We start from the raw sequence: 14088 nt of genomic DNA on the forward strand, positions 1-14088 counted from the left end.
TACATATGTATATATGTACGTACTTATGTACATGTGTAAATCTAAACGCAGTGAAATTCGCCATTTCGCCCAGCCCTCATATCCGGACATCTCCTTTAAATGTACAAATTTCAGGAACACATAGTTATTATTATTTTCCTATAAAAACAATTCCTATAACCGGATATAAGAAGGTTCCAATGACCGGACGCGGACACTATTTTTATAATATTTCGTTCAAATTACCTCTGATAAACAGACAAGATTTCATAAACTTTGTTACAACTTATACACATTCTGTTTTTTAAATTCTTATTAATTTTTGATGTTTGAAAACAGTTTTTAAAAACAATATGTAAAATGGTGATAGTAAACAAATTCTCCTGCGCTGATGCCGTCGCTAAGAAAAAATTTTAAACACTCGTTTTGCCACGCCCCCATAAACATATGTATGAACAGCTCTCTTATCCGGGCAATAACTCTGCAAGTGTTCGGTTGTGAGGAATTTCACTATACCAACTAATAAGAGCAAAAAATAGTAAGATTTTGTTCATAATTTTAAAATTCTTAATTTATTTTTCAAAATCTGTCCCCTCCCTCTTGACACCAGTACACTTGTACCAATGTCTTTTTCCAATCCTCGAAACAGTTGTTGAAGTCAATTTCAGGAATAGCCTTCAATATGCGTAGCGATTCACGTTTAATGTCTTCAATTCAACTGTTTCCTCGGAGCGATCGTTTGAGTTTGCCGAATAGCCAGAAAAGCCACGGAGCTAAATTCGGTGAAAACGGTGGTTGCGGCACGATATTGGTTGAAAATTTGGCGAAAAACTCAATCAGTGCACTATTCGGCGGTGCAAAAAGCAAGAGTTGTCGGCTCATAATTCGTTCTCAATTTCGTTTTACGAATAGGCTAACGAAAACGATGCACAACACTCAAATAGTATTCTTTGTAGACATTGTTTCACAGACGTTAACGCGACAATGTTTTTCAAAAAAATTTAGTGATTTCACTTTCACTTTTCTTAGGCCCGAATGATTTTTCAAAATGGCTTTCACTGGTCCTTGCGGTATTCCAACGATGCCAGTAAGATATGTATATATGTATCTGAACATTGTATAGGTAGGAACTGCCTAAAATATCACATATTTCATATGATGCAATGTTTACTTTCTTAATGGAAAGAATATAATATTTTGTACTGTATACGCAAATGGACACATTTGTGTTTGTATATACATAAGTATGTAGATATAAGTTTGTATGACATTTATCAAGGTCACCGTCGAAGTAATCATAAAAAATTGCATTTCCGTTCGCCTTTGTTTGAAATTACAATTCTATATAGATATGTATGTTCGCATATACATATGTATGTATCTACATACATATGAAAATATTTCAAAATGCATTCGTGCAGCTCTGTTTATAGTTTCACGAATTGCAGCGCAGAAATATGGAACGAAATAAAATAAAGGTGAAAATAACAGATTATTCCATTATGCATATCCATACATACATATATGTATATGTACATACGAATGTACATTCATAACAAATTAGGAGCAAAACAAAGTGGAAATATAATATTAGTGACAAGCCCTATAAAAGCTTCTAAGTTTTCTTTTACTAAAGTAGAGCAGTGGGATAATTTATTTGCATAGCGAATATTTAGAGTCAAATAAAGAGACATGCAAACAGAAATGTACATACATAAGTGTTCTGAGTTCAACAATTTCACAATTAAAGTTATTTTTGAATGTAAAGTAGAGCGGTGATCGTAGTAATATAGAGCAAAGCAACAATTATTCAAACTCGTATTCAGACAAATAAACCCGAACTGACTGACACACCACATGTGCGAAAAGCGTGAGAAAATCTTAATTTGAGGGATGAAATTTGAGTGCAAACTGCTTTGGAGGGGGTTTAGACACACAAATAAAAAATATTTTTTTCGAGGGGTGAAACAGCTGTTTCATAGCATAATAGATGCTTCATTTTTGTAATATTCGTTCGTACACGTTTTCAAAGCAATCAAATTCGAAGTTTCTTCATATGTATATGTATAAACGTACTTATGTACACCCAAATTATTATTTTTGAATATTTTACTTGTTAATTTTCTGGTTTTATTTATTTCTTTTATTTTAATTTTTTAATTTTTTTTTATAACTTTGTCATCAATAAACAATCTTCGGGTCTATGACTCATTGACCTTTCACTTAAATACTTATCAGTTTATTCGCTTTACAGATTTGCGATAATAAACCAATACTTTCCCAATCAATACATATATACATACATATACATATGTACGTAACGCTTTTGAACCAATTTATATGACTCCTACAGCTTTTAAATAAAAATACGATTATTTGTCTTTTTACACAAGTTTGTAACACCCAGAAGGAAGGGTCGGAGACCCTATAAAGTATATATTGTATATGTAAATGATTAGTATGTCGAGCTGAGTCGATTTAGCCATGTTCGTCTGTATGTCTGTCCTTATGTCGGTCTGTATATATACGAACTAGTCCCTCAGTTTTTAAGATATCGTTTTGAAATTTTGCAAACGTCATTTTCTCTTCAAGAAGCTAATCATTTGTCGGAACCGCCGATATCGCACCACTGTAACATATAGTTGCCATACAAACTGAACGATCGGAATAAAGTTCTTGTATGGAAAACTTTCACATTTGAGAAGATATATTCACGAAATTTGCTATAGATCATTTTTTAAGGCAACAATGTAATTTCCGAAGAAATTGTTCAGATCGGATTATATAGCATTCGGTACAACCGAAGTTAACGTGTTTTCTTGTTTTAATAAAATTTGCACAGCTGATTTAATCACAATCACAAAATATGTATGTACGAGAGAAATACGCGCAGTAAAATATTCATAAGAAAATATTGCGTATGTTTATTAATTAAGACAGCTGCTGCAATAATTTTATAATCAAGCAGCGTCAGAGTTTATAGTCTTGCAAGAAATATAGAAAATATACATATGTATGTATATATGTATACATACATATGTATGTATGTATCGACTACACTTAATTTAGCTGACCATAAATATGTATGTGTAAAAATATTAATACATATACAATATACATATGTATATGGATGTAAGATTGTACCAAAGCTTATGCAATACGTAAAATATGTTGAATTTGTTTACAGCCATTTATCACTTCGTTGATATCTACATACTTACCATATATTGAGAACATTGCGGCAAGATTAACAAGTACGGAAGGGCTAAGTATGAGTGCAACCAAACATTTTATACTCTTGCAACTTGCAAGGATTAAAGCCAGAGCCTTCAAGCCCATAAGGCCTGATAGTTATATGGGCTAATGTAAATAAAAGGGTCATAGTTTCGAACTTGGAACATCTGTACCAAGTTTCACCAAGATATCTCAAATTTTATTCAAGTTAACGCTCGCACGGACGGACAGACACACAGAGGGACAATGAATGATGCTTACATTTTATGACCCTTTTATTTACATTTAGCCAAGTCCACAACCTTTGTTTACATTTGGGTTCACTGAAACTTTTCTTTACATTACGAGGTCATTGACCTAATTGCTTACATTTTGTCGATTTCAATGGCCGTTTTGTTTATGGGGTCAATAGCCATTTTGTTTCCATTTAGCTAAGTCCATAATCTTGGTTTACATTTAACTAAGTCAACAACCTTATGAGAAAACTAACGTAAGTTACCTTGTGACTTCCACATCAAAAAATATGGAGGTACAAGACTCACCTAAGCACTGCCAGGGATGGAGCCTGCTGGCAGCCAGTTTCCCGTGAGGTCAATTCATGACTTTTAGATCAGATCACAACGTGTGATGAGAGTTCCCTAAGTGGCAAGCCACGGTGTATGCTTTACTTATATAGAGTTAGCTGGCAGTCAAATTTCCCTGAAATCAGCCACGATGCCTTCTTTACTTTTATAGAGTCACCTCATGACTTTTAAATCACATAACATTAAGGTGTGAGAGTTCTCTAATCACCAGGCAGGTAGGGTGTCTGTTTTACTTAGATATAGCCAGCTTCCCGTTAAAGTCACCTTGCATCCCACATCAAAACACATCGAGGCATGAGATGCACCTAAACACTGGCCAGGCATGTATACAATACATAACACTGTATATGCATAGAGAATGTTCACATACTGGCCGATATACATATGAGGTATTAGATTAGATTAATAAATGAGGAATGCACCGCGTACTTGGGTCTATTGTGCCCTCTCCTAAATCACAAGGACTCACATAGCCCCAGCATATTGATAAAGTAAAATATTCTGCTGGATGCTAGTGAGGCGATGCGATCCCTATTCGGAAACATGGATGCAAGGTAAGTTATAAAGTTACTTGGATATATGTACATACATATGTGGTGCTAATGGAAGTATTCACTCGTATACGGGAGCAAAGGGAAGAATTGGCACGCTTCATCCCATATTTGACAAAGAGACATACCATTGTTAGGAAAATATTATCCCTGAATTTCAATTATAAATTCGAACATTGACCTATTTTGCGGTAAAAAGGAAACTATTGGTACTGGAGTCAAAATATTCGGTACTTAAGGTACTCTGTATATACTCTGTTCCAAGATTATATAAAAACATATGTAACTACATAAATACATTGCATACCTCTAAAATTAAGTATACATATAGTAAATATAAAAGTCTTAAACAGACTCGGCTTCTAAAGAGGCCTTTTATTTTGATTGCCTTACCACGTTTTGGTTTGTTTTGCTTCGAAACTGCTCGTTTACATACTACATACGAACACATACATATCTATACACATATTCTCAATTTTATAGCGCTTTGTTTATTGCGTTATTTGCTTTGCTCAACAAGTTCTATAAGTATACTTCTACTTATAATATAAATAAATACATACATGCATATTTTTATATGTTCGTATGTGCATATACTCCTACATGAACACTTATATATGCATAAGAGGTACGTGATTTTAATTTATAAATATCAGGTATATTTTATATATTAAGTGCTGTAGTCCCATATACATACATATTATATATTCGAACAAGTATAAAAGTTGTGCTTGGCTACCCAATAGGAAATTAAATCGATGAAGTCAACTAATTAATTTTGTCTTTGTGGTACATTGGTTCGGAAAACTCTCTTTTACCTATATATAATATAATGCTTATCAGGCAATTGTTGTATTTTATATGGTATACAGTGAAAGTCCCCACTACGGACAGTCCTCATAGCCGGACATCTGCCACAATGTCATTCATGCACTCCTGGCTGACATTGGTTGGCATTTATTATTTCAAATACAGTTCTGAGTTGCAACTTCTGGTTCTAAGAATACATTTTAAACACCCGTTTTTCCTTAGCCGAATTAAAATACTGCGACCGTGGGTGTCCGGTTAAGGGGAATTTCACTACATTGTTAAATGTTTATAATATAAAGTAAGAGGAAGAGGTTTTCCCACCCACTGTTAAAATAACTTCCTATTCGGTAGCTACAAGCTCATAAGAAATATAAAAATATATACAAATGTAAGTAGCTCGGAAGTCAGGTAGGAGAAATGTTAGTGGCTACTACAGTTTTATAGTTTTTACACATTATTTACGTTTACACATATGTATATACACACAATTATATATGTATGTACATATGTAATTTGCCAACGTCTGGCTATTCGTTGCCTTCAAAGGCATTTATGATGTCGTTCACTTTTATTTTGTATTCTACTTATCTCTTTATTTTATTTTCTCTACGTACTTAAATACAACTCATTTCATTTCTTATTAATATTTTTTGATTTGCTTTTGTATTCTCATTTCATTGCGTCATCCAATATGAATTCATCAATCATTATCATCGCGCTTCAATTTACCGGCACTTTTGAAAATCAAATTTTCACCCACGTAATGACATACATACATATCTACTATCTACCTTAATGCATCGCCAAATAGGTAAGTTATTCAAAACACACTGAAATATACATATGTATGTATACGCAAACATTGTATTCGAAATATTGAAAATCAATTAATTTCAATGCGCAATAAGTTATTTATTATCACGCTTTATGATAGGCGAGTTTTGTCGAGGTTAAATTTTATTTATGACTAAATATCAACTGATACTACTCATACTCATATCAGTGCTACATGGTATATATTATATGTATATACATATGTATATCATTTTCGACTAAAATTGCTTATGATAAAATCCCAGGATTTTGTTTTTGTGTGATTTTGGAATTTGTGTTGGATATGTATGTATATATGTATGTATGTATCATTAAAAACATTCCAACAAAAAAATGCGCATATTACGATCCTTTAAAACATCTCTATTTTTATATATACATATACACTATGTATGCATAAAAGGTACATATTGACAGGCTTCCCTTCGTACTTGTTTTCTGCTTTCATGTCTCAAATCTATAATCCTTAACTGCTTCCTACAGGTAGATTATTATACAAATAGAAGAAAATTCCTGCCGGGCTCTTGGGTTCAAATAATTCACAATAGTTTCTAATATAATGAAATTATGTAAAGTTATTTGGAAGATTTTTTCTTAATATAAACATATATTAATTTTTTTATGAAAATAAATAGCTATGTAGTCATAACATAGGCGATCTCGTTATACCGATTTCACAATTACCAAAGATATCCTTTGAACGCTTTTGCTCGATAGCATATTTAAATACTATTTAATAAATATGAGCCCTTAATTATTTAAATTAACTTCGAGTAAGTTTTAAAAAAATGTTAAAAATAGTTTTAAAATCCTTTAAAATAAGTTTCGCCCTTATGGTATACATCGTTTATTAAATATTTCCCAATTGGCAACGTCGCCACAAACGCGTTTGCCTTGAACGAAGAAGCAGCACCATCGGCAATAGTAACAAATAAGCAGACAAGGGGATTTGTAAAATTACTAATTTGTCCATTCGGAGAATATCAACAAGTGTATTCGAGATTAGCATTAAATTTAATCAGTGCAAAAAAAAAAAAAATGTGTAGAAACGCTTTTGTAATTGCTTTACTCATAATTGGTAAGTATAGAAATTAATTTGCTATGTTATACCTGAAATAAACTCGCATATAATTGCCCGCAGCTACCTGCCAATTTTCAACGCTGCATGCGGGTCACACGTCAGGACGGGGTGGTTATTATGGAGGCTATCAACCAGCGCCACCACCTACCACAGAACCACCACAAACACCGAAAGAATATTTAGACAAAAACTCTAGTTATTCTACTTTCGGTGTAATCGCAATAATATTCTTCATTATTATGGCTTGTTTGATATTCTACTATGGCATACTATGTTATCCGTTTTTGTGTCGCGAGGAGAAAAAATATAGTTATATGGATGCGTCATCGACCATAACTTCAGCCACATCGCATTCAATACAATCTATAGAAAACTTTCCGGTCGATCAAAAGCACTGAGGCAACCTCAACGTAGCGGGAGGTCGTCATATAACTAAGTAGTATGTAAGAAACGCTGTTGCGAAATCGTTTCCAAGAATTTTAGGCAACTAAAAAGACTACAAAATTTTTTCTACTCAGCATTTATGAATTTAATAATTTTTACAACCAAATGTGGTTAAGGTTTGGTAACAAAAAACTAATTGACTTTATGTATGGTTACATACATATTAAATGAGTGTTTAAGTAATACTGACAAGAAAGTACTGTATTAACTCCAGTTAGAATAAGAATTCAAACTACCCTTTGTTTAATCTGTTGAGATTTTTTGTGGTACATAAATAATTTACTGCCAGTTTGAATAGTGCTGAAGTGCACGTATACAGCAGCGTGATTCCATTTAAGTATTTTTAAAAATAGAATATTCTTGCCTTTTTAAATTGATGTTAATAAGACATTTCTAGGTTGTGTGTAACTCAGACGCGTACTTAAAAATACTAAAACCAGAAACGAAAAATTACTACATAATTTATCTCTATATTTTTAAGATGATTTTCCAAATAATAAACCGAATACCCTCAAATAAAAATTTAACAATTTCCTGAAAACGGTTCTCGAATTATCACAAAATCCTGTGCTCACAAGATCAAATATTTTAAGCATCCTATATCGGAGTAGCGAATAATATACACATAAGTTTATATAAGTAGTTTTACTAACAAAAGTATACAACCATCACACCCTTTTTGTTGTAAGTTCTCTGCATTTATAAGCAAAAAAAAAAATTTGTCGGGCGGAAACTTAAAGCTCAAATGACATGCCAATTTATTTGACACTTTTTATACATTTGCATTTTTACCATATACTTAAAAATATACACATCTAGATATATACAAAATCTAGCATAGTTATAGTGTAGCATGTAGTTGGTTTATAAAGAGGTGTGCGAATACGTATTTTTATAGAACTTTTTTACATAAACATTTTATATAAATAAATATACATTTTGTCATACTATCCAACTTTTATAATAAAAATGTGTTTTCTAAAATTTTTTTGTTGTTTCCATTTTCATCAGCAACGTCTGTGTTCTGCGAGTAATGACGTGGCGTCGCAAATCTCAAGCGCAGATTTGTCTCGCGGTTTGTAGTTTTTTTTATGGAAATATACATTTTTATAGTTCAATATACATGAATAGCGAGAATTAATCTAATTATATAAGCATCTTTCGTTATTATTGATCATTAACTTGATCCAGCATGTATCAAGTCAAAAGTTGCTGCATTTCTTGAAATACTTTTGCATTTAAATAAAATGAATGTTTCCATGGAAGGAGTGGTTTGGTATGAAAAAATATAATGAATATATATCTATAATATCCAGAATGTTTTTATATACACTAGTTAATTACTGCTTTGACTTCCATGCTGCCGAGACAGGTTTTGGTCGGTTATAAATACGGTTTCGTTTGGGTTATGAAGATTGTAGTGTGAACGCTTGCATCTGTTGTAGTATCTCTATGCTATTTGTCCATGTCGTATTTTGTGGGAGAGTATCAGTAATACAAAATTCCAGAAAGTGCTGGAATTCCATTTTGATTAACAGGGAACATCGAAATGACTGGTGTCATCAGTTTTTTTTTTTAATTCTTGCTTGTAGTCTCGAAAAATGACGATTGTACGCAAAACCCAAATATTTTATAGGAATTCTCTTCGGAATACGAGAAACTGTCAAATATTTTTTTTTCATTGGAAAACCATTTTTTATTATTGGGAAAATATTCCGTTAGTTCAAACAAAAGTAACCTCCTGGACAGTTCTCTCATATATCGAGTTTAACTAAAATATTTTAAAGACGCAGGATTTTAAAATAGTAGATTTCTTTATTCATTTGCAATTACTTCAATAAGTTGAGCACAAAAATTCGAAATAGAAAAAATATTAATTTATAATTTTATTTACCTATTAGTTTTTTTTGGATTAATGTTGGCTCTAAAATATATTTAAGTAAAATAGTTTTACCGCTATATATCTGGGATGTCTTAAATATACTATAAAACTAAATTAGACTTTGTGGAAAAGTTACATTTCAAATAATGCAAAGGAATACACATAACATCCGAGTACTATCAACATACTCACTTGTTACACATATATATAGGTATGTGTAGTTATAACTATACACGTAAATAGGTAAATGCAATCGCATATTTTAAGAATCTATTTATGCCTGGCAATTAAAAACACTGTCACACATAAATGATTAATTAAGTAGGTAGTAGTGTGTAAAAAGGTTTGAACATGAACTGAAAAATTTGTTTTTTCTTTTTTGTTTTCTTATTTTTGGTGGTTTTATCTGTGATTCGCTCAAATGTCTTTTTACATTCTCAATACTTTTTCTTCTGGTAAAACGTTGCTATTTCTTCGGTAAGTCTTAGTGTATATTGACATGAATATGCAGATGTTTAAATATTTCAACTAAAGATACTTTAAAGCTCATCCTTGGTGTCATCCAAATCGATATCTGACAAGTCGATTTCTTCTTCAGCTGGTAATTGACCATCTTTGCCATCCCATGGTTGCACAGTGACAATTTCAGGTTTCTTAGCACCACGCACTGGGGCAGTATGTCCTCGTCCATAGGAAATGTCACGGAGGAATTCATTGATGCCATCCTTGGAGAAGGAGCCTTTCAATACCGAAAATTTCATTTTCTTGAAATTCACTACAGCCATGGCAGGATAACCGAAACCGCCGATTTCCAGCGATTCTTCTAAGCTGCTTTGTGCGCCACCTTCAGCCCAGGCCCATCCCCACAATTTCTGTTTGTATTTTTCACCCAATCCACGCAATGTATCGAGGAATTTGTTCCGACATTTGGCATCACAGTCCAGGATGTGTGGCAGCACTGAGACCACGCATAGTGGCTTACCCTCACAAGCTTTTTCGAAAGAGTTTTCATCATAAATCTCGTATAATTCTGGTGCAGGTGCGCTGTCCACGTGTTTTTCAAGCGCCCAGCTGACAATATCGGAAGCAGAGCGACCGCCATCATATTCTGTAGCATCACTGCTGCTCTTCTTACCGGCTGGGAAGAACTTAATTGTGGGGTAACCGCGAATACCATACTCCTGTGAGAGGCAGATAAATATATGTACATATTTATAGAATTTTTGGCAATGTGTGTGCGAATTAAACACTTATTTTCAAATACTATAAACATGCTATGATAATTAATGTTTTACAAAAATTTGTTATAAACTCTTACTTATTTTTTTCTGAATCAATTTTGCTTAAAAATAATAAAACAAAAAACATTTTTTATGTATGTGTAAAAAAATTTTTCATAGAATCAAACTTTCGAATTCGTTATAAACTACTTGCAATATCTTAATTTTTTTTACTTACCGAAGCCTTGCTTTGGTGTGCTGTGGCATCCAATGCGCCCAATTTAACTTTGCCCTTCAGCTCCTTAGCAGCTTTAGCCCATTCAGGTGCCAGTTTCTGGCAATGACCACACCATGGTGCAAAGAATTCAACTAACCACACATCATCGGATTGCAAAACCAGTTTGTCAAAGTTGTCATCAGTCAATTCAATGACGGCATCTGAACCAGAACTGCCGCTACCGCTGCTGCTGCTACTACTGCCGCCACCTAAAACATCTTGCACCTTCTTTTTGGCTTCAGCTAGTGCCGCCTCCGCAATAGCTTTAGCTGTGCGTTGGCCGCTGTAGCTAATGGGCGAATGCTTATTAGCGCCGAATATTTTAATGGTTGGGAAACCTTTAACACCATATTGACCGCCTAGCGAACGATGTTCATCAGCATTCACTGAACCAACTTTCACTACACCCTTTAGAGCCTTGGCCGCCTTCTTATATTCTGGTACGAGGGATTTGCAGTGACCACACCATGGTGCAAAGAACTCAACAACCCAAACGGCATCATCATCGACGACGAGACGATCGAAGTTAGAGGGCGTTAATTCCACCACGTCATCGCTTGGCGAATACAAAGCGGATGCCGGCAGCGGTATGGTAGCTAAACCGACTAATAAAAGTGTAGCTGCAAAGATAACAGCATATGCGTTTTGGAAACACATTGGTATAAGGAAATTATACAATTTCGATGCCAAATAAAAACTAGTTGTTCATACTTACATAGTATTAATTTCATCTTATCTAAGAAATTAAATTTTGTTGTTGTGCAGATTCTTCTAGACCGCTTAAGCGGATGCCGAATAATAATCGAAATATTTTTTTTTTATCAAAGTTGCTCTGTTTAGCACTATTTATAAGGAAGACTTCTTTTTAGTCACACTATCTTATTTTTGTTGGGTAAAAACACAAGTTTTCTTATGAATTTTTGCTAAAATTACCATTCGACACTGATTCTTTTTCACTACTTATTGCTTTCTGATTTTTATTAATCGCTAGCGACAGGGATTTTCTTAAATATCTTTGCTGCTCTTAATATTTCTCTTCTTTAATATCTGTGCGTTTCTGATTGGTTGATGATTAGTACTTAACGATGGCCAGTGCTGCCGTATTTCGATAGTAAAATTAAAATTATGTGGCTTTAGAAAAATTTATTTATTTTATTTATATAAGTTTGAGAAGAAAATAAAGTTTTTGCAGAATTAAGCGTTTCCTTTGTAATATTTCGATATCGTCTTCAATGTTGAATTTTACTGATCAATTTTACGATGGAAATTGGTAAACATGGAATATTAACCGCTTTGAACCGCATTTTAGAACTCCGTCTAAGTGGTGTGCTACTTGGCTAACCCTTGCCTATTTATGTACATATGTATATTTGACAAATGGTGTATGTCTTTGTTAAAATATCAAATGGCAATCAAACTTCTGTTAACGGAGTTGGAAAATCACTGGTTTTAATTCATAAAGTACACTTATGACAAAATATTAGGAATTATATGTATTATTTATTTTTTGGGAATAGAAAAAGTAATTAGAAGCCAAATTTAACGATTACTTTCTTTATATTTCATTCGTAGTTGTGCCTTTTCATCAAAAAATTGGTAAATTATAGGCGAGTCAATAACTTAACCGCGTTCCGCCGACTTAAAAATTCCAAGGAATTCAAAAACTTGGTCGATTTGAAGTTTTGAAGTTCTCTTGCTCATATTTTTTTCGGACTATACTCAAATATTCTTTTATCTGTATCGTCACTCACGGTCACAAGCCTATGCCAAATTATGGTGCTAATTCAACGTTGAATTGCAGAAAACGCAAAAGTAAAAAAATGAATATACAACAAAAATGCAAAAGCAAAAAAAAAAAAAACAAAAAAAATGAATCTCATCAATTAACCCCCCGACGAAAATTTAGAGAATTTGTGTTTACTTTTCAAATTAGGAAAATTTCTCGTCCCATTCGACGAGAAAAAAGTCGCGTTATCGCATTGTTCAAACTGGAACTCCATTTAGCGTATTCCCCAGATTTGGCACCTCGCGGCTTCTCTTAGTTTCCAAATGTGAAAAAGTATCTTAGTAATTTGAGTCGACAGAGGTCGTTTTTGTTGTTAAGAGGAAGTCGCCTCTGGTCAATTCAATCGAACTACAAGAAGACTGGGTTTAGAAATAAATCCGATCTCTTTTTTCTTTTCTTTAGGTACTTTTCGGATCAATGGGAAGGATACTGCTCGGATGTAATGATGACTTGTTTAGTTTTCGAGCTACATTTTACTTCAATATGTTTTATAACAGGTCAATTGAAAAGTCCCGGCCTACCATTGTAAAACACATTTTTTGGCATTTTTTTTAAATCAGCATAGTTCCCTTCAAGGGTGATACAGTGATTCCCCCTACAAAAACACGGGTTTATTACTCCAAACACTGCTCCGAATCATCAAATCTTCCTTGTTTTTGGTCAAAAGGAATTAAGTAGTTTCGCCATATATTAAAAGTCCAATATATAATAATTTGCAATCGTAATAAATGTTGGGTATTTTAATTTAAAATGTCCAAAAATTCTTATTTGGTGCGATCTGGCCATAATGGAAAATGTTATAAAAAACGCTTATTTTGAAGCGCTCTCACACTGGAATAAGTTGGGCATCCCATTATCCCTGGTCAATTCTTAATCTCTATAAAATTTGATATGATTATATATGGCAATGTTATGGGCAACTTACATATGGTATCCATAAAAATATGTTTGAAATATTTAAATTATAAGAGACAATACATAAATTTGCGAGGAAGGTTATATCGAAAATAGATGAAAACAACAAAAGAACTCCGAATTTCACCTCTAGCGCGTCGGAGCACCAATTAGAACTAGTGGAAATCCCTATCCAATTCCATATTTTTACCACAAAAATAATTTCTTATTTCTTATTATTCTTCATTTGACAAATAAGTGCAAATTCAAAACAAAAATCAGCCCTTGCACTGCTTAAGTGTCCCAGTTTCAGTACTTAAGCATAACTTAAGTATGGACTGTGAAACCGGGTATTAGTATATAAATATTTTCATTGTAGATGAAGATTGGTAGGTTTTATACAAAATTTCAAAATAAACTATACTTCACAATAATAATTTTAAGAATGAATTTAACGATTACTTTGAATTTCCTTCAAGAAACAATTGTTGATTTCATGTTTCTTCGCCATA

General features: G+C 33.1%; 2 protein-coding genes across 2 annotated transcripts; one reads left to right on the plus strand and one right to left on the minus strand.

Annotated features, from left to right (window-relative positions):
• The first annotated feature begins 6883 nt into the window (after positions 1-6883).
• LOC108972281 lies at positions 6884-8129 on the plus strand. Its single transcript, XM_018938827.1, has 2 exons — positions 6884-7070; positions 7134-8129. The coding sequence occupies exons 1-2, from the start codon at positions 7031-7033 to the stop codon at positions 7469-7471; spliced, it is 378 nt and encodes a 125-aa protein (XP_018794372.1). The 5' UTR covers positions 6884-7030; the 3' UTR covers positions 7472-8129.
• A 1592-nt stretch (positions 8130-9721) lies between these two features.
• Positions 9722-11919, minus strand: LOC108972280 (probable protein disulfide-isomerase A6). The gene is made up of 3 exons (XM_018938826.1): positions 11612-11919; positions 10858-11516; positions 9722-10580 (listed from the first exon to the last, which is right to left on the minus strand). Exons 1-3 carry the CDS (start codon positions 11625-11627, stop codon positions 9939-9941), a joined length of 1317 nt encoding a protein of 438 aa, XP_018794371.1. The 5' UTR covers positions 11628-11919; the 3' UTR covers positions 9722-9938.
• Between the last annotated feature and the right edge of the window lie 2169 nt (positions 11920-14088).

This window comes from Bactrocera latifrons, unplaced genomic scaffold (genome assembly GCF_001853355.1).
Source record: "Bactrocera latifrons isolate USDA-ARS-PBARC rearing strain unplaced genomic scaffold, ASM185335v1 scaffold_39, whole genome shotgun sequence".
Taxonomy (NCBI): domain Eukaryota; kingdom Metazoa; phylum Arthropoda; class Insecta; order Diptera; family Tephritidae; genus Bactrocera; species Bactrocera latifrons.